At 40.3% G+C, this 27,849-nt stretch overlaps 1 protein-coding gene across 1 annotated transcript; it reads left to right on the forward strand.

Moving 5' to 3' along the window:
- Positions 1–1,672: 1,672 nt before the first annotated feature.
- On the forward strand, positions 1,673–21,774 carry LOC117291375 (WD repeat-containing protein 86-like; the record flags this gene model as incomplete). Its single annotated transcript, XM_033773026.1, has 4 exons — positions 1,673–2,762; positions 18,810–18,945; positions 20,895–20,998; positions 21,625–21,774. Coding segments are annotated over exons 1-4 (1,254 nt in total), but the record flags the coding sequence as incomplete, so codon positions are not given.
- Positions 21,775–27,849: the final 6,075 nt, after the last annotated feature.

Raw genomic sequence — 27,849 nt, forward strand, 5'->3', positions numbered from 1 at the left:
ACGTATATGTAACTGTAAAATTGAAACGGTGATGTTTAACGGGAAACTACAGAAACGTTGCCATGTGGTCGAGAAACCGATGAACCCTTTTTATGTTTACTTGTGGACTATACTTCTGTCCAAGTGGTAGCCTACTGTTATAAACTTTAACATGTATTTGCCTTTGATCGGTGTAACTAAGGACTGGGAAAAAACACTTATTATTATTGTTATTTACAAACAATGAATTTCAGTTTGTTATTATTATAATTATTATTATTATTATTATTATTATTATTATTATTATTATTATTATTATTATTATTATTATTATTATTATTATTATTATTATTATTATTATTATTATTATTATTATTATTATTATTATTATTATTATTATTATTATTATTATTATTATTATTATTATTATTATTATTATTTTATTTGCAATAACAGTACAAAACATAATACATTGACAATATACCCCGAGATGGGCAAGGGACAACAAAAGCAAATACATACTATGATCCGTAGATATGTTGCCCCACATCTGGGGTACACAATAAAATTAATATAGATTAACATAATATACATGTAGTACACAAAGCATTAAAAAACAGAAAATTATACAACCAATAGCAAATAATAAATATATAATAAGAATACAAAATAAATTTGAAATAAATAAGTAGAAACAACGATAAGGTAAGGATAAACAATAAAAGGAAATAAATAAATAAATAAAAAGTAAACTTGAAGATAAATAAAACAACTTAAAATATTGCACAAGTAATTCAGCTAAAGGTACTATACAATAGATTCATGTGCCCTTTTGTACTGTATACATCACCATTACGATGTGCTCGAACCTTTCACATTGTAATATAATTCATGGTTTACTATTTTTAATCACAACAGATGACAACATTAATGTTTGCCAGAGGAGAGGTTGCTTATAATTCTGTTGTTTATTTTACGAAAACCACAATATTTCCCCTTCCTTGTAACTGAAAAAAAGAAACTGAAATGAGCTCATCAAAAATGTTGACAAAAAAACAATTTGGTCTCGTTATTAAACAAATTAACAAAATCAAACACTGGTTGACCATATTTTATTGTTCATTGTAATTGAACTATTTTATGACTTTTAACAGCATTTTACGTCAATATTTTTTTCTTTTGGCTAAACTGACCATGGCAGGCATTGTGTGAATCAGTTTGGTTTACATCTATAATATATTCACCACAAAATACAGCAGGGGAAAACGTTTCCTGTACCGGGTCATCAAATCTGAAATTAAACACACATTTTTTTTGGCAGATAACGTCATTGCTTAAATCAACCTCATTAGACAGCCAGCTTTATACGTGAACAATGATGAAGACACTTTGAATACACATGGGTTGGTTGATAACGATGTCCAGAAATAAATATGTAATTTTAGCCTGAAGATTATTGAGTTGTATCTTGAAAGACAACGAAGGTTAAATCGATATTAACTGGAGTGCCGTGTACACAGCTGCGGCTCTGTACATGCAACCATTGCAATTGTGCTTAAAGAGAATTGTTAACCCACGTCTGACGTCACTGGTGCAAATTGCAACTGTTGATATACACTGCATGTTAAGTATATGGATACGAACGAGTTCTGGCAAGTACCGCAATTGCGTGGCGTTGTGATAATGGCGGGGAGGCCATCTGATGTTGTCTTCAGTATGAGCCGATACTGTAGTCACAATATTATCCCACATTGATATTGAAATCATATGCAACATACAGGATGTTTCTTTCCTACCAACTACATTGGTCTTATATAGTACGGAATCGTACTAAACCAAGTATCTGACTGAATTAGGGTTTTATTGTGAGGTGATTGGCAAGTGGTACGAAAATAACTAACCACGGCTATACAAACGTAATGGGAAGTGGATCCTCAAAGAAGACCAAACAGCTCGAGGCCGAGGAAAGAGAATTTAAAAAGAGAAATATGGACAACGAGAAGCAGAACGACGAGGAGGGGGAATTTATTGATGCAGACGGCAAGAAGAGAAAAAAACAGAAGGATGACGAATATTTGATAGCAACTTTAAGCGGACACAAAGGTGGTATCAACTGCATGGGGATCAACGATGAAAACACAGTCATTATAACTGGAGGTGAAGACAAGACAGCCAGACTGTGGAACTTGGCCAGTCAAGAGTGCACGATGATACTCAAAGGGCATAAAAGTTATATCACTTGCTGTCAAATCTTAGATGAGTTTTGCTACACTGGGTCATCCGATCGCACGGTACGTAAATGGAATGTCAAAACAGGATCCTGTGAGTTGGCAATAGAGGGACACGCTGCACCCATCAACAGACTTATTTGTACTGGTGACTTCCTCTTTACCAGCTCCTACGATCGCACTGCCATGTGCTGGGACCCAGATGATGGGGAACTTTTGCATATCTTCCGGGGCCACCGTAGGGGTATAACCCCGCTCATGTATATCCCGGCTGAGGATGCGCTCAAAGACGATGTCATTGACATTGAAAGTAATAAAGATATCTTAGTGACTGGTAGTGCTGATGGGACTGCCCGCTCCTGGAACATGGACTCTGGAGACTGTATTGTTACTTTCAAGGGTCATAGGGGTGGGGTCCTGTGTCTGGCAGCTGACTCCACGGGGACTGTTTTATTCACAGGGAGCGCCGATTGTACTGTCAAGAGCTGGAACATCAACACGGGAGAGATCTTTAAGACATTTGAGGGTCATCAGAGCGCAGTCGTTTGCCTCCAGGTAAATACGTACTCCTTATTGTTTTGTGTACTTGTTAGATTCTTAAAATGATTCAGAGTAATATAATTCTTCTCATGTACCTCTAACCATTCCTGCTGTTGCTTTCAAGAAACAACACAGTTGCTGATGCTTCAGATACAGTGTCTCACAATGCAAATTACTTTGACAAGATGCCTTCACGTACAACAAAACATGTCGCTTGAAAATGGGTGATCATTTAAGTTTAACATTCACAAGTTCACTTTTAAAATAATTGATGTTTTGAAGACAGTTTAGTTCTTCCAAATATCAATGCAATCACTTTGATATCATGATGGGATGAATGATGTAAAGTGAGGGACCAAACCAGCCAAAAGTTTATGCTTGATCTACTAACTAGTTCAGTATTAAAAATATCAATATAGTGACTGGACCGCACCGGCCCGTGCACATTCCAATGTTATCACATAGGATATTCCAAAAGTTAGTAGTATAAACTCTTAAAGCCATTGGACCCTTTCGGTTCAGAAAAAAAAATAAAAGTTCACAGATTTACAAATAACTTACAGGGTTTACAGAATGCAATGGTGGAAGACTTCTCTTGAAATATTATTCCATGAAATGCTTTACTTTTTGAGAAAACAGCAGTACAATATAAATTCTCGTTAAATTCTCGTTAACGAGATTTATTTTAAACACATGTCATGACATGGCGAAACGCGGGGAAACAAGGGTGGGTTTTTCCGTTGTTTTCTACCGACTCCGATGACCGATTGAGCCTAAATTTTCACAGGTTTGTTATTTGATATAGAAGTTGTGGTACACAAAGTGTGGGCCTTGGACAACACTGTTTACCGAAAGGGTCCAATGGCTTTAATTAAAGCCATTACATGTATACACTTTCGGTACAGAACAAAAAAGTTCACAGATTTACAAATAATTTACAGGGTTTACAGAAGGTTATGGTGAAAGACTTCTCTTGAAATATTGTTCCATGAAATGCTTTACTTTTTGAGAAAAACATTAAAACAATATCAATTCTCGATAGCGAGAATTACGGACTTATTTTAAACACAAGTCATGACACGGCGAAACACGCGGAAACAAGAGTGGGTTTTCCCGTTATTTTCTCCAGACTCCGATGACCGATTGAGCCTAAACTTTCACAGGTTTGTTATTTTAGATATAAGTTGTGATACACGAAGTGTAACCTGTTTACCGAAAGTGTATAATGGCTTTAAAGCCATGGTATACCTTTGGTTGTTCGGCCGTTCAATCGTTTTAATCCTATATAAATGTGGCTGTATAATACATTTGATCTACCCTGTGGAAATTCCAGTTGAAACAGTGGTCGCATTTTAGAGATACTCGTGAGCGAATAATGTCCATGCAGGAATAGTTCGTATAAAAATGCACAAAACGAGAAGTGTCACTGCGGTTACGCATCGTATATTCAATTTTCTAAAAGATAAAAAAGTGGCATCTCTATACATAATCGCATTACTTCGAAGTGTAATGTTTCTAAACATGCATTTCAAAGCTGATGTACTTCTTGTACGTATATTCAGAGTCGTTATCAAACGCATACAACGTTAATTTAACATGCACCATGGCTGCACTGTAATTGATGTCTTATCATCGGTGAAAACCATTGATTTAATCCAAAAGTCACTAATTAAATGTTGGCCTACCATAACAAAATATTTGAACAACCAATTGGAAACAGCCCTTTACCACCAAATAACAGTAGCTTAAAGACACTTGACATTATTGGTAATTGTCTAAGACCAGCCTTCTCACTTGGTGTATCCCATCATATTTATGCATAAAATAACAAACCCCGTGAAAATTTGAGCTCACTTGATCGTCGAAGTTGCCAGATATTAATGAAAGAAAAAACATTATTGTCAGACGAATTTGTGTGCTTTCAGATGCTTGATTTCGAGGCCTCAGAATCCAAATCTGAGGTCTCGAAACAAAATTCATGGATAATTGCTTCTTTCTCGAAAACTACGTTACTTCAGAGGGGGCCAGTTCTCACAATTTGTTATACTATCAACAGCTCTCCATTGTTTGTTACCAAGTTAGTTTTTATGCTAATTTTTTTCCGAGTAATTACCAATAGTAACCATGCCGTTAAACGTATATGGCTGCAACTGGCTTTTATAGATTACTAAAAAAAACAAAGATTAATCCACCAAATGCGGTGCTCAAGGCGCACAAACCATAGCAAAGGAAAATAACACATGGAACAATTACATAAAAGCGACATTAATCAATGTGTTTTCAACTTGCTCTTGAAAGTGTCGAGACTAGAAATCTTGCGAATTTGAAGAGGCAAATCATTCCAGAGTGTGAAAGAGTATCACACAAAATCAACATAAGAAAAGGAACTGTGATCATAATGGAAATGCAACGCAGTTTCATTTGTATAACAATAATCATTTAAACTTTTCTATAGAACATGTGTTTTGCTCGGAATGGGCGTCGTTAAACGGAATTTACTGTTTTGGTTGGAACAGTCAAAAGTTGAACTTCGGTCGCCCCATAAATGAAAAGGAAAAGGAAACAGCTTTAAACATCAATTTGGTTCGATGGTTAACGCTTTTTTTCGATACGTAGAAATTAGTCTTGAATTCCTGAAACCAAAGTACATGTACAATGGTTGAAGTTTCCTCGATTATGCGTCATCAAGACGCATCCTCGATTATGCGTCATCAAGACGCAATACAGATTAGTTATTACCCACTCGATTATGCGTCATCAAGACGCAATACAGATTAGTTATTACCCCAAAAGGATAAAAGAAAACGACGTGTTGCTGAAACTGGCCGGGAACCAAAAAATTAATGCCCAACATGTTCGAACCCATAACTTGGTGCTTCAACGTAAATGTGTGATTTGATTGAGTGGGTCAATATTTTATGCACTCTAATGAACAGAATATCTGTCTTACTCTACCTCAGCATCCTATTAATAACTCAATCTCATGATACCGAAGTTAACCCAGGTCACAGGTACAGACCTAAATATCCATGCGGTGTTTGTAAGAAAGGAGTATCCTGGTCCCGTACATACAAGGACAGCCGTTGCCTGCGACTCATGTGACACATGGTATCACACAGACTGTATGGGAATGTCAAATGATTCACACGATAAACTACATGGATCTGATGTCTCATGGATCTGCACCTCTTGCGATACGCCAAACCACTCCAAATCCCTCATGGATTCTTACATAGAAGAATCGGTTAACCAGTTTGAACCGTTGTTCATCATAGACGCCAACAATGTCAATTCTCTTGAAGTTGTTGCCTCTCCAAGGCCTAAACACATCACTTCCGGCAATACATCAGTACGTTCAGATCAAGATATTGGTCCACCTCTACAACAATCCTCTCCAATCTAAACATCAAGGAGGAAAAACATTGCAAGACCCCTAAAAGTCTTATCAGTCAACCTGCAAAGTATAAATGCCCAAAAGGAAGCATTCTGGGAAGCCATCTCAACTAGTCGTCCAGACGTTATCATCGCCAATGAAACATGGCTGCAACCAGACATGACCAGTGACGAGATGATGCCTCCTGGCTACAATGTTCCTAACAGGAATGAGCGTTCTGATGGCTATTGGGGAGTCTTACTCGCAACCAGTAGTGACCTAATCGATACTATACTTACTATAGACATTGACTGTGAGATAGCAACATCTAAAATAGAACTTGCCCTCCAGAAACCCCTCATCATCATGTCAGCCTACCGACCTCCTAATAATGATCTGCCCTACGCACAACGTATTTGCCAAGCCATCCGTAACATCGCCCTCAAATATCCCTCTGCTACTTTATGGCTCAGCGGTGACTTCAACTTACCAGACATCGACTGGACGACAGACTCAATCAAGGGTCACCAATACACCTTGGTAAGTAACAACTGTTTCCTGTCTACATTCCATAACCTCGGTTTATTGCAAATGGTTGACTTTCCTACAAAAAACTGCAACACGCTGGACTTATTCTTAACCAATCGTCCATCCCTTGTGAATAAGTGTATCCCTCTTCCAGGAGTAAGCGATCAAGAGATGGTACTCACGATGTCCAACATCCGTGCGAAGCGTCAGAAAGCGTCGCAAAGTCTTTGTGTGGAAGAAAGCGGATATGAACAAGATCAAAGCGGACCTACCTGTTTTTTCTTCCAAATTCCTCGAAACCAACAACGTTGATTCTCCAGTAGACGATGCTCAACAAGGATCAACCAACCCTGGATTAACCGCGACATAAAGAAACTAGCACGGAGGAAGAATAAAGCGTACAGGAAGATCTGCGACGAAATGTCAACAAACCCCAAAAAGTTCTGGTCCTTCATCAAAAGTAAGCGATGTGACAACTCTGGCGTGGCCCCTTCAATGAAGAATGGCATCCTACACAGTGACAGCGAGTCGAAGGCAAACGTCTTAAACGACCAGTTTACATTAGTAATTACCAACGAGGATACAGCCACACTTCCATCCCTTGGCACTAGTCCCCACCCAACAGTACCTGAGTTTGAAATTGGTTGTGAAGGAGTGCGTAAACCTCTCTCAAACATCAAGCGCTTTACTGCACCAGGTCCTGATAACTTACCTGCATACATACTCAAGGAAGGGTCTGATAAGCTTGCACCAGTCTTGACTCTCCTCTTCCAGGCCACACTCCACCAGGGCAAAATCCCTCAACAATGGAAATCAGCAAACGTCTCGCCCATCTTCAAAAAGCAGACAGACACAAGCCTGAAAATTACCGCCCTATCTCGCTGACATCTATTGCCTGCAAGATCATGGAACACATCATCCACAGTCAAGTCATTCAACATCTTGATGATCAAGGGATTCTGCCAAGCAGGCAATTTGGCTTCAGGAAGAGACACTCATGTGAATCGCAGCTCATCCTAACAATAAACGATCTTGCAAAAGGATTTAAGGACAAGTAGATTGACGCCATCCTGCTGGACTTCTCTAAGGCCTTTGATAAGGTTCCACATGAACGTCTTCTTCGTAAATACATCACTTAGGAGTTCGTGGGACACTTCTATCCTGGGTAAGAGACTTCCTGACAGGCAGATCCCAACAAGTCATCTTGGAAGGAAAGGCAAGCAGCACTTTGGTCTCATCTGGTGTCCCCAAGGGGACGGTCCTAGGCCCTCTACTCTTCCTAGTGTATATCAATGACCTACCAGACGCAGTATCATCTGAGATTACAGGCCGATCCGATCAGAGAATGATGCTGAATGATGCTGACCTGGCAAACGACCTAAAGCGTCTCCAGGAATGGGCTTATGTCCTTCAACCCAGACAAGTGTGAAGTTCTACGTGTCACCAACAAGAAGAAAAACATCTTGTCTTCACAATACACCATCCATGGTACTGAAGCCTCACATTAACAACATCTGCCAGAGGGCCAACAGCACCAGAGCTTTCTTTCAACGCAACCTGAGGAAATGCCTGCCAAACCCAAAATCAAGGAACAAGCCTACAACACCTATGTCTGACCTACCCTAGAGTATGCCTCAACAGTCTGGGATCCGCACACTCAAGACCTCATCTCCAAGATCGACATGGTACAGAGACGAGCAGCCCTCTTTGTCATGCATGATTACGACCCACGTCACAGTGTAACATCAATGCTACAATATCTGCAATGGCAGACACTGTGCGAGAGACGAGCAAAAAGCAAAGTCATCTTAGTGGCAATACCATCCTGTCCACCACACCTAGTTCCATCTACATGTACATCTCAAACCAGAGGTCACCCCGTCCAGTCCCAGATACAACACTACCGGATCTCAGCATTCCAGTATTCTTTCTTTCCAAGCGCCATCTGCCTGTGGGACAACCTGCCAGCATCATGCTGTGACTGCCCAAACCATTGAGCAGTTTAGGAGCAGACTGAGTCCACTGACCCTACGTTAGGACAGATGGGTGGCGTTTTTTACTTGCACTTTTTTCCACTTGTAAATAGAGGATGTCGTGTTCCTGGTTGCGCACTTTGCACCTTTCACAGTACGACTCTACTCTACTCTACTACAAGAGGAATGTACTTCACCATATAGATAGATAGAACAATAAAATAAAGCTTTGCAAGTTTTTATCCGGGGTCATGATTGCTATAAACATCAATACATCTCGGAAGAAAGGAGGGTACTTTCTTGAACTATCACTTGGTGACATCAAGAGAACGCTGTTCGATTTCCGTCTGTTCCATCCGGTATTGGAATTAAGTTTTAGGTCCTCAGGAAGTTTGGGAGGAACAAGAGCTTGGAGATGACGCACATATCGATGTGAATCGACTTTGGATGTCCGGTTTTTAATTGCATTGGTAAAGTAGTTCGCAAAACACGCATGTGAGCAAGTTCCAGTGACTGGTGATGTCACCTAATGGATGTATATAGCCTTTTGGATCTAAACATGGGTCCGAAACAAGAAACAAAAGACCGGTGAGCAAAGTGCCTCAGTCGCAAGGCACCAACAAAAGACCGGCGAGCAAAGTACCTCAGTCGCAAGGCACCAACAAAAGACCGTTGAGCAAAGTGCCTCAGTCGCAAGGCACCAACAAAAGACCGGTGAGCAAAGTGCCTCAGACACAAGGCACCAACAAAAGACCGGTGAGCAAAGTGCCTCAGTCGCAAGGCACCAACAAATGACCTGTGAGCGTCGCAAGGCACCAACAAAAGACCGGTGAGCAAAGTGCCTCAGACACAAGGCACCAACAAAAGACCGGTGAGCAAAGTGCCTCAGTGGCAAGGCACCAACAAATGACCGGTGAACAAAGTGCCTCAGTCACAAGGCACCAACAAAAGACTGGTGAGCAAAGTGCCTCAGTCGCAAGGCACTATTGGGTGCGGAATTGGTGGGTTATTGAGATTGCGTTCTTTGTGGTTCAATTCGACACTCTATAAACTATACAGGTGTGGCGGTTTCAGTCTTCCGCCGTGTTCAATTTTCCGGGACTCAGTATAGCATATAACCATTGACTACTTTCGCTTGCTGTGCGCAGGCGTCGCATGACGTAATGTTACCGTATTTGGTCATTCGGGAAACTGAACACGGCGGAAAGTTGAAACCGCCACACCGGGTCAGAATTGACTGGACTCATTTGATCCTGGCTAAAATGGACTTTGACTTGTGATTCTTCTTCAGTGGGAACCATTCCTACGTCATTCGATGCTGATTCCGGGCCTTACATACCACGAGCTGTCATATCGAAACATGCGTGTATAACCGTAGCCAAAGCTTGTCGTCGAAGTACATGGCAAAGTGATTCAAGTGAACCGTATTTCTACATTGACAATTTTAATTGAAACAAAAGTTCAAGCAAGTATTTTCTTAAGGTATAACAAATTCCAGAAATGACTGCCCCAAAATGACTGTGAATGACTAAATACACGCCTCAAGAAAGTCATTCGAATTTGAATCCATGCTTTGTACTGTCACCGCATATTTATATCATAAGATAAGGTTTAGAGACATTTATTTGGCCGTCTGTATAAGTATTCAATGAGTTGCATTTTGCGTAATAATTATTTTACCAAAATTAGTCATTGGATTCGGAGTAGTGAGTTAGAATTTGCGTTGGGTGTTCTGAAAAGCTATATTGTGAATTGTTAGTAAGGTTTTATATATAGACAATCATCATCTAAGCTAACATCCAAATCAAAGGGTCCACCGTGCTGGTTGAGTGGAGGAACCTTCGACTAGTTTACCGTGTAATGACGCGGGATTCTAGTGAGATGAAATCGTCGCTTCGGTGTCAGTGCTCAGTCAAGCGACTATTATACGATAATTGACCCAAGTTTGTTGATGTGTGTTGGCATAGCAACCAATATATGCCTCCTTATTTTACTGTTTATGCGAGTATTGCTCTGCATGCGAGCAATATGAGAACCAGCCACCTGGTGGCATCAAGCGTGCAATACATTATGCACAACCAATTTTAAAGTGTGTCTTTTTATAGCCCAATGTTTGGTTGGTGTCATATTTTGCTCCATGTAAAGGAACAAATCAAGCAGGAAATTCACAAGTATTTCTAGGGACGCTAAAGTCTGTACGCTTATGATAAATGTTACAGTGGAGGCTGTCACATTTTCCGAAAGTACAAATAAAAGAGATCAATAAATGCCAAACTGTTATCTTTCATTTTATGTAGCAGCAATTTGAATGATTAAAAACTTGTTTTTGTAAACACAAACAAACACTATTTCGAATGATATTAAGAAGGATTTGGTTGCGGCAACCCCGCTAGAACGCTCTACGTTCAAAAATCTGCGTTGTGTACAGGGGAGGTATAAAGAGGCTGGATAGGGTCACAATACAAATCACTCTGGCAAACCACCCATCCAAAGTTAAGACAAATCTTAGTGCTTTGTGAAATCGTACACTATTACCCTTGTCCGTCTTTTTTCCGTTTCTGCATTATTTGTCAATCCCATCCAGTGTTTTCCAGTTGCCAGCGGGTCCCGATAGTGGTTCTTTCCCAGTCCGGTTTATATATTTTGTTCCCGTTCAGTTTATTCCTGTTCTGTATCGATTTCAAGTCCCCTTTCTTTTTTCCCCTCACCAGCCCCGTTCATTTTTTCCCACTTCCCTGTCCCACCGTGTGCCCCTTCCCTATCCCGTTCCATATCTACCAACGCCTCCCGTCCACGCGATCCGTGCAATCGCATTGTTCTTTGCTTGCCACTGTTTGCCTCTAACTCATATTTTCCAGTTTTGCGCGGGTCCCGTTTGTGGTTCTTTCCCGTTTCAGTTTAATATTTTCCTGTTCCATGTCCCATATCATGATAGTCCCTTTTCATTTTTTCAATCCCTAGTACCCCAGCCCTGTTATTTTTCCTCGTCATTTTATTTTTGCCGTTCCCCCGCTCTTCCCCCATTACACAGACATACCACTTTGTGCCCCTTCCTCCTGTCCCCATCCTAAATCTAACCCGTACTTCCTTGCCAACATCCCGCCCGTGAATTGTTTTTTGCACCTTTTTCCGGCCCATAACTTTCCCCGTTCCGCGCGGGTCCCGCCAGTCAGGTGGTTCTCCGTTTTGTGTATTTTTCTCTGTCCAGTTTATGTTTACCTGTCTAATGTTATCATTAGTCCCGTTTTCTTTTTCCCCTTTCCGTATTTTTTTTCCAGCCCTTTTACTATGTTCCCTATATTTTTTGCCATTCCCCCGCCCCTTCCAACAGACGTACCACACTGCGTGCCCCTTCCTTCTCCCTGTCACACAACGTGCTGTAATAACCCCCACCAGCCTACGTCCTGTCGTCGTGCCTAGCTCTCCCCCCCCCCCCCCCCCCCCCCCCCCCCCCAATGCATTGTTCTTTACTGTATGTACGCGCAAAGTTACTGGACGGTCGCGCTGTGACTGTGACATCACAAAGGACGCCTGCACTCAATCACAAAGTTATACACACTCGCGCTTTGACTGTGACGTCACAAACAACACATATCCCCAACCCACGGGTACCCCGAATTGACCCCAGGACGCATCATTTTAGCAGGGTGCGGGCACCACTTAACGTGAAAACAACATGGCGGCGCCCATGCGATTTAAGCGCTTTTATAATATAGATATTGATTGCTGCTTTGTGACTTTTGGGCTTAATTTCATTGGGCTTATTAAAGTCATTATCGACAAGATTACAAAGCAAAATGGAGATTTAAACAGCTTTCAAAAAGCGTATACATGAACATTGATCAAAAACTTTACTCAATCGACATTATAACAATTCCATTTTTTAACTCAAATAATGTAATTATGACATTCCATTTTTTACCCAATGTTTTGTACATGATCATCAAATAACATTTAAGTGTGGCGTTCCACTAAACGCTGTCCCATTCAATTGTAATGTATTGGGTACACCTTGAATCGCTATAGACATTGAATGCATCATGCGGAATAGTATTGAAACAAAACACTGTTTCATTTTGACTCTGGCGGGTTTGCATTGTATTTACCTATGTTCGGAAATGACCGAAACAAAACCGAGGCAGGCTCTTGTCACTAGTGAACCGAAACAGAATATTGCGGGCATACAGTGTGGTCAGGCTGCCTTGAAATTAAACATTTAAAATTGAGCCCCAGTTTAGGAATCAAGCGTGAATTGGTTGCCATGACCTGCTTCTTCCCTCAGTTCGCGCCACAAATTCATGTAGTGCATTTCAGCAAACCCAGTAAGTAAAGAAAACTGCTGTTGGGAATTTAACCCTTTTTCCTACTGCTGTTTGCAGACAATAAACCTTGATGGACCTGAAGGGACATCAAATATATTTTTTCCTAACTAGCAAATATTCAGGTAAAATTTAGCGTCTCAGTAGCACAAACCGTCCACATTAGCCTCGGTTTGAAACCCAAATCGCAATATGCTCATAATATTTGGTTAACTATTCTACCCCGATTCCGATTGCCTCAGTATTTCCAAAACGTGAATGTTAATGTAGATTCACAAATCCTAACGGCTAATTCGGTGTTAATTATGGATCCAGATCTCAAAATTGTTAGTATGGTCTAACAGATTAACGAATAAAACAACATCTTTTTGTTTGCAACACTGCGGAGTGAATTACTCTAATGAGTGCCAGTTTTTTTTATCGGTTACGTATGGGTGATGTTAATTATGGCGCTTAATGATTCACTAAGTGGTCAACCAAACAAAATAATTCTACATTCAAGTTACATGTATATGCTTAGGGAAAACATATACCTACCGATAAAGACAGATTTTTTTTGATTAAATCGTTCGAATTAGAAAGAAGATAAATACCAAAATGTTACCACTCTGAACTGCATGAATCTTAATTCGTCTGCACACGCCGCTGGCAACAATTTGTTTTTTTTAGCATTAGAACCCGCAGTAAATTTAGAATTATATATATTTTTTAAGGATTCCCTTTTGGATTCCAATTAGAAAAAGAAAACAAGCCCCATTGAAAAGTACTATGACAGTGGCAATTTTGATGTGCAGAAACAAACATTGCCGGCCGGTGTGGCAGGAGATTCTGCACTATTTGCAACATTGAACAAACGTTTTTATCTATCTACCAAGTAATTGAGAAGTCTCCCGAAAACAATCCAATAAATCTACTCCGCGGTAGTAGAATATCGAGCAAGACAGTTCTCTAACGAACAAACTGTACCTGGCAAGTAGACACAAGGTTTTACCACAAACCAAATAAAGTAATTGATCCCTCATTCTCGTATTTCCCAAACTTTTATAAACGTATTTCCCAAACTTATTTCACCAAGAACTCACTTTCACGTTGTCTGAATTGATTTTTTTTTCCATCAACTCATATCAAAGTGTACGAACTACATGTATTGGGAAATTCCGCGTTTTAATTGGTTAATCATTCATCACTTTGTTATATACAAGTTATGATTAATATACGTTTCATACTCTATAATAATTCATAAAAAACACTGCGAACAAATAGGAAAAGGTCATGGTGGCTTTGCCACTGACTCGCGCGCATGGTCTCCCCTTCCACTCGCTTCGCTATTTACGAAGGCCTTCAAGGCCTTGACGAAAGACTAATAGGGCAACAGAATATGTCACTTTGTAACAAATTCTGAAGTGGTACTACGAATATTTGGCATAATGTCAGCAATGTGTTTCAATGGGGAAAACTTGCATACCGTGATCACTTCATGTGAATATACAATATTTCACGCTGTGACGGGGTCCATGTCGTTTTGTACACCTGAGGGGGAAAATGGCACCTTCGAGGGTGTACACAACCCAAGGATCCCAACTGCAGCATTCAACAATTGTTTTGTTGCACCTTGGTAACACTGCCATTCTTCTTCTCTAAGATTGTCATCTTCAAACATTATTACATAGTTTGATACAATTCTTCACTGTTCCCTCGAACCCGCGGATGTTTCGTACTAAGCGCTGAAAATCGACCAACGGTTGGATCGATGAAGGTGATGTACACTGGTTAACATCACACATGTTATTCCCGCCGTGACGGCAGCCGTGGTACATTATGCAATTGTTGCACGCTGTGACGGGGTCCATGGCGTTTTGTACACCCGAAGGGGGAAATGGCACCCGAGGGTGTACACAACCCATGGACCCGATATCACAGCGTGCAACAAATTGTTTTGTCATACGTTGGTAAACATGATTATTCCTCTTCTCAAAGTTATGTTGTCATCTTCAAACATTATAACGACGGAGTATGCATAGTTTGATAAGCAGACAAACAGCTGTTTAAAAAAGAAACCACATTGTTCCCTCGAACCCGCGCGGCGTTTTCGTAAGCGCTGGAAATTGACCAACGGTGGGAACGATCAAGTTAATGTACACTGGTTAACATCACCCATGAGCAAGTTCGATCAGGGTACAATCGTCGACTAGTGGTAGGTTCGTGACGTACGAAGCGCGTGCGCGCTGAAATAAAAGTGAGAACAACTCTAGTCGTTTTCTAGCGACATGTAAAATGACCATGAACCATAGCTCAATGCCGTGAACAAGACGTACGCATTGGCACCACATCAATTTCCCGTGCTGGTAAAGTCAGAGATCTTGGGGTTATTTTTGACTCCAACATGACAATGGAGTCACAAGTGTCTAACTGTGTGAAACTTGCATTTCACAGTCTATGTAATATTCGCCTGATTCGCAAGTTTCTCACTCCGAAAGCTACTGAGCAGCTCGTTCACGCTTTTATTACATCTCGAATTGACTGCTGCAATTGTTTACTGCTAGGTCTCCCAAATTACCTATCAGCTCCAACGGGTCCAGAATGCCGCAGCCCGTCTTGTCACAAACACACGGAAATACTCGCACATTACGCCAGTCCTAAGAAGCCTTCATTGGTTACCAGTTGAACAGCGACTTGCATACAAAGTCCTTCTCATCACCTTCCGTGCATTAAAATCCTCCTCACCTAAATACATCGCTCTCTCTCATCAACATCCATAAGCCATCTCGCTCAGGTCTCCGGTCTTCCAGTGATCTCTCTCTAGTTGTCCCCAAATCGAAACGATCATGGGGTGATCGAGCATTTGCTTCCGCCGCTCCTCGCTTATGGAACAAACTCCCTAACTCAGTGAATACATGTGAGACTGTTGATAACCTCAAGAACAAACTGAAAACACACTTAATGACACGCCATGTTTTGCGCGTTATAAATATCTTGATTATTATTATAACAAAAACAGACCCACTTCTGTTCAGGTATATTAATGATAACTGAGGTCTTCTTTGCCTGCAACACACTGCTGTGGTATGACAAATTGCTTTTGGTAACCAACGATGCGACCAGCCTCGAGTGGCCCTTGGTCGCGAATAGTTGACTAGACTTGTCCAACTATCGTTGACTAACGCGGGGTCGATCACAGTTAGTCGAACTATGGTTAACTATGGTCGTTGATCGAACTTGCTCCATGTTACCCGCCGCGCTGTGCAGCCGTGGTACATTATACAATTGTTGCACGCTGCGCCGGGATCCATGGCGTGTTGTACACCCGAGGGGGGAAATTGCACCCAAAGCGAAGCAGAGGGTGCAGAGAGTGCCACCGAGGGTGTACAAAACCCATGGACCCCAGTCACAGCGTGCAACAATTGTTTTGTTATACCTTGGTATAATTGTTATTCTTCGTCTCGAAGTTCTGTTGCCATCTTCAAACATTATTACGACGGACTACTCATTGTTTAACGAAGCAAACGAACAAGAAACAATACCACGAACCCGCGTCTGTTTCGTACACAGCGCTGGAAATCGACCAACGATGTGAACGATCAAGGTGATGTACACCCGTGTACATAAATTTTCATGTTACTCGGCCCGTCGAGCCATGTAACATGCGTTTTTGCTGCGCGTCACATGATTGGATCTCAACCAATCAAACTTCACAGTTACCGAGGTATAAAAATATACATTGTTGCACGCTGTGACGGGGTCCATGGCGTTTTGTACAACCTCGGCAATTGTTTGGTTATACCTTGGTAACATTATTTTTCCTCTTCTCGAAGTTCTGTTGTCATCCTCAAACATTATACATAGTTTAAAACAGTTTTGCACTGTTCCCTCGAACCCGCGGCTGTTTCGTACTAAGCGCTGGATATCGTCCAACGGTGGGAACGATCAAGGTAATGTACACCGGTGAACATTACTCAACCATGGTACATGCGCATTTATTGTACGGCACGTGATTGGTTCTCGACCAATTAAACTTCACAATTCGTTACCGAGGTATAACGAGCGTTTTTGTTGCACATCACGTGATTGGTTCTCAACTAATCAAACTTCACAGTTTGTTACCGAGATATAACAACACAGAGCTATTACGTCAGGTTCTGAAACTTGCTGAAAATTTTAACAGAAAAGACGTTTGTAATGATGAATTTAAAAACTGTTGTGAATTTAACCCATTGATGATCTAATACAGGGTATGAGAAGGCACCCGTCCGCCACTGTCGGCTTTAACACGTGACCTACATGACCTTTGGCAACGAGTTCTCTCATGTTCGCAGCCAATTAACTACGTTGACAATTATGTTTAATATTGATGGAAGATAATGGTTTTATTATAGACCCACACCATACTGTACCATTATTTCAGAGGAGGGTATATAATAAATATAATTAGTAATAATATTAGTAATAACTATATAATATGGAAAGGGTTTGCGGTAACACTAAGTAATGACTATCTCTAATGAGTTGGGGGTGGTTCTGAAAAGAACCGTTGGTTTCAACTTGCCGTTTCGATCAACATGCTCTGATCGTCTCCTGCAGAAAGCTTTATATATAACCTTTTTATGCTGCAAGTTTTGAGGAGATACTAAAAGGGGGGAATACTTTTGGTACATGTGGCATCCTAATTAGTGTATTCAATCATTTTCATACAATTACAATATGAGGCTCGATATTGGTAATCAAAGTTTCATTGTGTTATTTCAGATGCACGCGAAAGGTTTAAGTTTTTAAGTCAAATGATGAAGTGAAAACTCTTTTTCTTAAACTATATTCCTTCATGGGGTCGTTCCTAAATAAAAATAGTTTTGAAATATTCACAGCTCTCCAGAGCTCTTACCAAATACGTTTTAATGGTCGTTAATTTGTGGAGTAGTTACCAAAAGTATAGGTCTTTTCTGCCTATAAAACGTACGAAGTTATTGTAGTGTACACTGTGGTTTGCGATAAAAGCATATGAAAACGTTTGCGGCAGTGATTTAAAGGAACGCGTTGCCTTGGATCGGTCGAGTTGGTCTTTGAAAAGCGTTTGTAACCGTTTGCTATAAAATGCATATGGTTAGAAAGATGATTTAAAAGTAGAATACAATGATCCACACAAATTTGCATCGAAACTGCGTGGTTTTCCTTTTACTTTGCGAACTAACACGGTCGGCCATTTATTGGAGTCAAAAATTTGACTCCCAAAAATGGCCGACCGTGTTAGTGGACGAGGCAAAAGTAAAACCACGGAATTTTGAGTGATACTTGTGTGGATCATCATATTCTACTTTTAAAATATCTTTCTAATCAAACAGTTACAAACACTTTTCAAAGACCAACTCGACCGATCCAAGGCAGCGTGTTCCTTTAAGTTGCGAGCCGAGATTGGTTTGATCAAAATCTCCCTAGTTCTCATTTCAACGTGTGAACCATCGTGTTCCCCTTAAACCTGGTTTTAATGCTAGATAAGTACGGCTAATATCATGGTTGCCTCAAACTATATTATTAATAGTATTATTATTTTTACTTGCTTTTAAAAGATGTTGATTGTAGAAGTTTTGGCCATGACATGAATCCCTACTCACTGTGAATGAAGACGTGTTCTAAATAATTTGTCTATAGAAGTGTTAAGAGAAAAAAATCATGAGATGTTTTCACGAGAGTCCAGTATACTGGTAAATAAATTGAATGTTCGTCTCCTGAGACGTAACACTGTTTTACTCATTTCTCAAAAACTACGGCACCTCAGCAAGTAATATTTTAAGGGAAGCTTTCTACATCATTGTCACACAAAAGTAGCCCTTCAACAACACTTCGTAAATCTTGTTTGTTTGTTTTTTTCTCCTCATAGGTGATTAACAAACTGATGTACAGTGGCAGCTCTGATCAAAACGCCAAGTGTTGGGTGACTGAATTCGGGGACTGCACACGAACATACCTGGGTCATAAGCATACCGTATGCGCCGTCAGGTTTAGAGATGGACTACGTAAGTTCAAATTGCCGATGCAAACATCACTGCTCTCCCCTATTGATAATATCGAAGTCTTATATATCTACCAACAAGGTACTCAAGGCGCTTAGATACATTTATAGTATACCGAGAAAATACAAGAGATTATTGAGAGTTATGCATGATGAGACCCAATTATGTAACACCTTATAAGGATTAACAAGGTGCATTTAGCAGCCACAGACAGGAACACCGGTTATGTAACACCTTATAAGGATTAACAAGGTGCATTTAGCAGCCACAGACAGGAACACCGGTAAGTGCACTGGGTTCTTTTTACACAACTCATGGGACCAACCACAGACATGTCTGTGGGACCAACGGCTCTACTATCCCATCCAGCTGGGGATTCGAACCCACACTCTGCTGATCAGAAACGCCAGAGTTTGTATTCGGTGCTCTTAACCGCTCGGCCACGACACTTCCACACAAAGTAAAGTGAAGCTGGAATGGAAGTGCATCACTCATCTTCATTCTGCATGTATCTCTGGTTACTATTTTATTATACGTTAGAACCATTGTGTTTGTTATATTATTCGATAATTCGACTACGGCTATGGCCCAAACGCTAGACATGACCCAAGTCCCAATCCCATGAAAGTCCTTTAATTTTCAGTCCCATCGCCTAATACAATCATAAAACTCTTACAAATGTTACCGTGCTGCAATAACCAGGCTACAATGTGCACGGACGGCGGATATAAGAACCTCTCGCACGAGAACATGACTTGAATCAAGACTACCAGAATGACTGTAGACAACGACCATAGCCGCAGAAAAAAACATCAATTCGGACACGGCACACCCTCGCACCACGGAGGTTTTCCAATATTTCGGTAAATTACTTATTTCGAAATAACTAATTATACTTATTGGATATAATGAATCAATAATTGGCCTACTTCCATGATGCGAGTCTTTAGCAGTGTCTGATTTGATGACTTCAGACAGTGTCCGTGGCACTTGACATCCAACGCCATTGCTGGTATATGCAGATCACTGATACTAATAAATCATTCGTTGGGTGATTTGCAGACATCACAGTAAAGGGAAACAACTGGAAGTAAAAAATCAAATAATTAATTTTCTACGTCCAATTATGAGCTTCCCTCATTAACAATTAGAGAGAATTAGGTTTGATGACGTCCTCATTTCTCGGAACACCCTAAATACACATGTTTAAATATGTCAATATTTAACATTGTGTAGTTTTAAGATCACATTACTTTTTCTCTGATGAAATTATTTGTCCAAAACAATGTTAGTCATCATTATGACATAAACATCCGTACAGTTTGACATGTACTCCAATCTCCTGAACGATAGACGAAAAATTGCAATCTTGTTTCACTTTGAAATAAAAACCATGATAATTTATTTATTTTTCCCGCTTCAACTAGGAAATTGAAATGAAACAAGTTACCAAAAGTAGGATATACGAGAGTTTGTGTTTAATTGTTTAATCATTCTGAACAAAACCCCTCAGTGACTCTTTCTCCTCACTTAAAGGAACACGTTGCCTTGGATCGGTCGAGTTGGTCTATAAAAAGCGTTTGTAACTGTTTGTTATGAAGTGCATATGGTTAGAAAGATATTTTAGTACAATGATCCACACAAATTTGCCTCAAAAATGCACGGTTTCATTTTACTGAGCGAACTAACACGATCGGCCATTAGTCGACGAGGTAAAATGAAAACCGTGCAATTTCGAGGCATGTTTGTGTGGATCATTGTATTCTACTTTTACAACATCACAAACGGTTACAAACGCTTTTCAAATACCAACTCGACCGACTCAAGGCAACGTGTTCCTGTAAATCGAAACATATATGTGACTGTTCCTACATTTCTAACTGAAACAAAGAGTGGCTTTATATAAGTTACGTCTGTGACCACAATAAGCAGTCCCTTTTGTTTTCTTACAGTGTACACTGGATGTGGAGACAACAATGGGCGGGTGTATGACGCGAAGTCTGGAGCCTTAAAAAGAACATACAAAGGACATGAATATTGCATCAATGCTATCTTGGTAAGAACATAGAGCAAAATGAGTCCTTTACTCGTTTACATCTACTAGTACTGCGTGACTGCTAAAAGGCTGGGTAAAACTATGACCCAACACGTCGCTTCCTAGATGAAGAATTTGTTTTCTTTAAGATTATTGGGTGTCTGCCCATAAGGAGGAGTCTTCGTTTTTTCCACATAAGAGTCAGTTATTTGTAGAGATTCACGTGTTTGATAATGGTCTATCCAGCTGCGTTTTAACAGTGACTAAAATGATTCAACAATTGAATCACGAATACAATGGTGACTGAAAAGTCGGACACTTAAAAAGAGATTAAATACAATTTGCTTTAACTTTACATACAATCAGGTAATAAAAGAGGCTTAATTGAGACAAGACCACGAATAGACTAAAATTAATGTTTTCATCGAAAAAGTTGGCTTTAAAGTGAAAAAGTTTATAACAATTTGTAAACCGTTGGTAATTGAGCACACGTTATCGCATTTGTAGGATACACGTTGTTCAATAACAAGGAAAATATAAACCCTATGTATGTCTTAAAAACAGAGAACACCTTTTAACTGCCGTATATAAATGAGAGTGAAAATCAGAGACATTTTGACGGCATATATGTTTGGGTTTTTTTTCAGATATTGCCTCAAAAGATGCTTACTGCCTCACATGATGGAACAGTGAAGATATGGGATTCCACTGGAATTAAAGATGAAATCACAAGCTTCGGAGACGAAGACGAAGAAAAGGAACGGAAAAAGAAGGAGAAGGAAGAAAAGAAGAAAGAAAAAGAAAGAAAGAAGAAAGAAAAAAAAGAGCGAGAGAAGCAGGACAAAGAGAATAAGAAGAAGAAGTCTCCTAGCCAGACCCCAGACAAGGATAGTCTACCAGAGAAGAATGAGTACGAGAAGAGCGAGAAGAACCGTGGAGTCCGCGGAGATAGTCCGGGTGAGAAGAGAGACCTAGGCAAGGATGAAAATGGTCTGGATGCAGATACGGCCCGTGAAATTGATATGATCAGTCAAGACATGGAAGACCTTTAAAGACACGCTGAAGCATTGATCAAACCCTTATTTACATATTCAAAGTGATGTCAACATAGGCCTAGATGGATCAGCTGAGATGTTTCCTGAGGATGAAACTCAAGTGTTCCCTTAAAATTAAAAGTTATTTAAGTTTGTTGAACGTTTTTGTCGTCTTTAAATTTCGTTAAAGCCCGTTGTTACAACACACACTACAGTGAAACGAGTTTGTAGAATAAGTTTTGTAGGTTGTCAGCATACAAGCCAAAAATACATTAACAAAATTAACAAATAAAATTAAATAAATAAACGAACTATGGGGCTACAATTTGTTGCCAATAATGATCAGTAAAGATTAACCATGGAGGAACTAATTTGTGGATAAAATAATACTCACAATAAAAGAACCGGAGTCTTAAAAAAAACACGCACAAATCCACAATGGGTGGTGAATGCGCTGTAACATGGGATAACACAATTGAGAAAGGGGTCACATCATAATGTGGGGGAAGAGAGGAACTAAATGATTATGACATGATGTGTGTTTTGAAATACTTTTTGAACATCTGACGTCACACGAGGCTCGTTAATATACGCAATCAGTCTAATGTCCGAATCTGTACAAAAAATGTACCCTTGACCCCACATTTTTAGCCCAACACGTACTGTAGGCCCACATGTACACATGTATTTACATGATCTACAATATGCATTACGCTGCCTTCATACGTTCGAAAGTGCAAGCTTACATTACATCACCTCGGACCAATCATCACACGGCTGTGGAAAGCTTACGTCACAGCGCGACTACAAACACGAGACTGGGGCCCTTTTTTGACTAAAGGCCGGTGTGGCGGTCTCGGAGCTCCGGCGGTCTCAGAGCTCCAGATTACCAAATACGGTAGTATTACGTCATGCCGTGCCTGCGCACACCAAGCGAAAGAAGTCGATTTTAGCGCCGTGCCGAGTACACTCTCGTAGTAGACTTAGGGACAAGTCGTTTATTGTCCCACGTGGAGAAATAGACGAGTTGCAGCGGTGCTATCCGCACGCGAACTGTTGGTTGCGCAACTACTGCAGGCAGCTCGTAGTAGTCGCGCAACCAGCAGTTCGCTGCAACTCGTAGCTGTCATGGCAGCGCCCATATCGTGTGCTGACCGAGTGGAGCGTATGCGACAGTATTGTGAAAAAAAGTAATCATGTTTATAATAAGTATTTGAGGAGTGGGATTTACAAAGAAGGTTCTTCTGAAAGCCTGAAAAGGGTTTGGGTTGCCCCTCGGAAAAGCACTCGTACGATAACAAAACAGGTCTCGAAGATTTATTTGTGGCGGCGGTGGGGGGGGGGGGGGGACGGGGACTCACTTAATGCGTATTCGTTTTTATTTTGGTGAAGTATGAACGTTAAATCAGCGTGAGCGCAGTCGCAGCGAGTACGAACCATAGAGTTATATATAAGAACTAGAGAGCGGACTGGCCTAAATACGCGCCCCGGCATGCGCTTATGCCGCCATTTTCTAAGTTGACAAAACTAGCATCTCACAGCGTGTGTTTGTGCGGCCATTTTGTAAGTTGAACAAACCGTCAGCGGTTTCACGAAGTAGCACTCACTGCTATACCAGCAAAAAACAACAATCAAAGAAAACGGCCTCTGAAGTTGAAAACTTTTTAGAAACCCGCCTCCCTTCAAAACTTCAAAGTATTTCCATTTAAATTTTTCAATGTAGATACTTGATGACTTGAACTTATCAATTAATCTTATTTTGACTCATTTGCATAATTAATTATGAAACTAGACACAAGAGAAGATGCGTGCTACTTCGTGAAACCCAAAAAGTGCAAAATATGTCTTTTTGCGTTTTCACGAAGTAGCACTCGCCTATGCTACAACACAGCATTTTGTATTGATTTTTGAAACTAGGTCAGCGCGCGCGCGCTCACACCACTTGCGTGCTACTTCGTGAAAACGTTTTTACCACACTTTGACTCGAGTGCGTGCCATACATACAACGGTAAACAGAGGTTCGGGTGCTACTTCGTGAAAACAAAAAATGCCACGTTTGTGCCAAAATTGAAAACACTAATTAGCTTAATTAAAAAAGTAAAGCTGTCTGAGCTTCGAAACATTCGTGCATTATCAACAGAAATGTAAAAAAAATAAAAATGTGTAAAAAAATCCTTAAGCACGTAGAGTGCTACTTCGTGAAAACGCTGACGTATCGCGTGAGCGTTCAATAAAAAAAACCTCAAACGTGTATTTCATATTCAACGCGCGTGCAGAATGACGCGCTTGTCATCTTGCGGTCCCGTGGCGTTCGTGCACGAAGCATCACTCGTGCGCCCTCTAGTTCTTATATATAACTCTATGGTACGAACCGGCCTTTAGGCTAGCTAGGTTATTTTGACAATATTGCGTGTGTTTTGCGTACGCGCTGAGGGCTTCAGACGCTCGGTCCCAGCGCCCTACCGTACTAGTGTTTAAGTAGTGTATATAGACCTACATTATACGAGAAATTATAACACACCTCTTGCTTTTCCAATATTCTGTTTGGCTGAAACACGGTCACGTGGGATGAACTAATATAGGCTAGTGATCGCGCGCGCGTGTTTTGCGGGAATAGTGCCAGAGCGGGCACTAGTCTTTGCAAATAGACCTTTTCGCAAATACTGGGGCGCGCGCGTAAGCTTGGAATTAGGTGCATTGTTGTCTAGCTGGTATCCAAATTTGATCCATATCTATCCCACTATGCACCTCATTCAACAGTCTGCGCTTGCGCATTGGTATTTGCGATAAGGTCTATGGTGCCCGCGGTAACAGCGCCCTCTCTTGATTTGAACCGTGAACAAACTACAAAATTCCTTTTTCTGTTCTTATTTGACATTTTAAGACCGAGCTGTGTTATAAAACACATATTGACTGGCATAATTCGGTAACTAGTGTACGTCTATTCCCCCTCGGGCCTGTGAGTGACCAGATGACCAGCCTATTTCCCTCGGCCGATCGCTCTTCTGGTCACTCAAAGTCCCTCGTGGGAACAGACGTATACTAGTTACCTCGTTGCCAGCCAATATGTGTATAATAATCAACGGTTTGTGCTTTTAACAACAGAGAAATTATGTTCAAATAATAAATAACTCTTTATTAGAAAAAACACTAACTCAAATACTTTCAAAATGACAATGAAAGCCCCTGTTGGTCCCTCTGAAAGTGCAATTTGATTGCAGATCTATCCAGTACACTCAAAAGTTTGTTACGGATATACCTGACCTGCACCCGGGTACCTGCCCTGTATGGTATCCTGACAACATCAATATGGAACCACAGCAGAACCTGACTATTTTTCACGTGAGATGTCCGTCGTCTGCTAGGTTTTGTGTATTGTTTTAAATTTGATTTTTCAGGGTGAAGGACTAAAAATTAGCCTTGGTATCCATCAATTTCGGATTCAGCACCCCCAAATTAGTTAAATCAAGTACGTATCTAACCAACTTTTACTCAAAAATGCCGCTCGAAGTTGCTGTTTTTTAAATCTGGTCTAGACTATGGTTGGCTCGTGATATCTGATGACGTTATTTGAATATTATCGCACCTCTTCATGAGGTTGTTCTGTCAGTACATGATAAATTAGCGTGTTTTTTCCTGTTCTTTATGGTTAAACTTGCTGAAGCATAACTGTCCAAGTTCAGCGCTTTTTCAATTCCCTCATTGACGGTCCAGTGGTGATGCTTGACAGAAATCATTTTTGTTGTGGCCATGCTTTGTACACTGTTTTCTGCACTTGTGCAAACCTAACTGCGTTAAATGTATTTTGAATCATTTTAACAAACGAATCGTTAGAACTCGGCATTGTGTTAGTCCATACTTGATTGTTTTGACCTCTGTCAATACGCTATGGATGTAGTGTATATAGGCCTTCGTGTACATGCCCATTATTACCGTAGTGAAAAACTATCGGTAGCTTACACGGCGGAGGCTCAACGACTATATATAGTATACAACTTGCCAGACTCTATATGCTTTCCTTATCGCACTGACCCGAAATGACAACAGGGCCCAATTTCATAGAGCTGCTAAGCACAACAATTTGCTTAGCATGAAATTTCTTCCTTGATAACAACAGGATTACCAACCAAATTTCCAGGTGATTTTCAGGATAAGCAAACAACAGCTGAATACCAGTAACAAGCAATATGCAACAAATAGAAATTGTGTTGGTAATCCTGTTTTTATCAAGAAAGAAATTGCATGCTAGGTAAATTTTTGTGCTTAGCAGCGCTATGAAAATTGGGCCCAGGAGACCATACGAAAATTGAAATTTGAATTTCGCGCGAAGATGGCGAACAGCCAATCAACAGCCGAAGCAAGTAGTATTCCTACAAAGGGCACATGAAGGCAACCGAGCCCCACACGAAGGCACCACGAAGATTGGGAATTCCTATGGGGATTCTTAATGTATGTACAAGTTGCCATCCCAATGGCTTTACGAAGGGCAAATTGAACACGCAAATTCAACATGAAATTGACTCTTTACAAGGTCTTATGGCATTTATTTTGAGTCATGCCAACGAATTTGCTAACGCTCATGGAATTGTTGCCGAAGCCTATAAGAAACTCCTCTGGCGGTCATTACTGTTGGCTTTAAAGATGCCCTCGGGAATGGTCCGATTTTTTTACGATCAAAGCCGAATGAACATTTCCGTTTTGATCGTGTGTCTATCTGGTTTCAATTTCGAGACAGTTTGACGCAATTTTCATTAGCGACTTACCGTATCAGCAATGATACATACCAAGTACGCGGAGTCTTATTTATTACTTAAGTTTAATTATATTCATACCTAAGTATGGGTCGGTGGATGATAAATAATTACCCAATAACAAAACGAGCACTATTGTATTGCATTCCTTTGTATTTTAAAATGCGCCTCTGGACAAGTTGTTTTGAAGTTATTATAAACAAACATTTGTCTTCTTCTTTTTTTTCACACCAAGCTGTTATGTTTTACTTAAATATTCCAGCAGAAAAAACATCTTCCTCTGTGGTGGATGTGTGTCAAACTATGTTTTAATACATCTATTGAACAACCGTACTTAAAGTACAAATTGTGGTCATTCAAAACGGTATTGGAAAATAATTTGTACGTGTAAATGATTATAAATTTCACTCTATATACACTCTATTCACTCTATATAATGACATATACAAATATTTTGCACATTAAAATAAAATTGTGTATATTTATTTAAAAGTACTTTTTGTTTTAATTTAGTAGTTTGTATATTTACATTGAATTGTCAAAATTACCCATTAAATAAACTATAATGAGAACTGGAGAGCCTTGATGTGAACTAAATAAACTAAAGCGTGAGGAGTAACGGACGAGAAAACATTCAAAACTTGAAATCATGGTACGTTTATGCAAATTAGGGACATGCGCAGTTATGTGGTTTTCCGAACAAGAAAAGCACTGTAATTATAGTGGCTTGGAAATAACCTACAATACCTTACAGTTACATGGTAGGATCATGGAGGAAGATTAAGCGTTATCGACAACACGGCTAGGGCTCAGACTAGTACAATAATTGAGTGACTGCGGGAGTTGCTTTAGGCCTACGCTATTGGCTTCAACTGGGAGCTGATGTGAAGGCAGACGCAATCATTGTAGTCCAAGACGACTTAAAGCCCAGCCGTCGATTTCACAAAACTCTTCTTAACTTAGGATTAATCTTATGACTTAGGACGAGTCCCAACCCTGCACTGTAGCATGCAGACCTTAAGATTAATCCTAAGTTAGGACGAGTAACTCATCCTAACTCGAGATAAGACGAGTCCTAACTCTTTGT

Source organism: Asterias rubens, chromosome 6 (genome assembly GCF_902459465.1).
Source record: "Asterias rubens chromosome 6, eAstRub1.3, whole genome shotgun sequence".
Taxonomy (NCBI): domain Eukaryota; kingdom Metazoa; phylum Echinodermata; class Asteroidea; order Forcipulatida; family Asteriidae; genus Asterias; species Asterias rubens.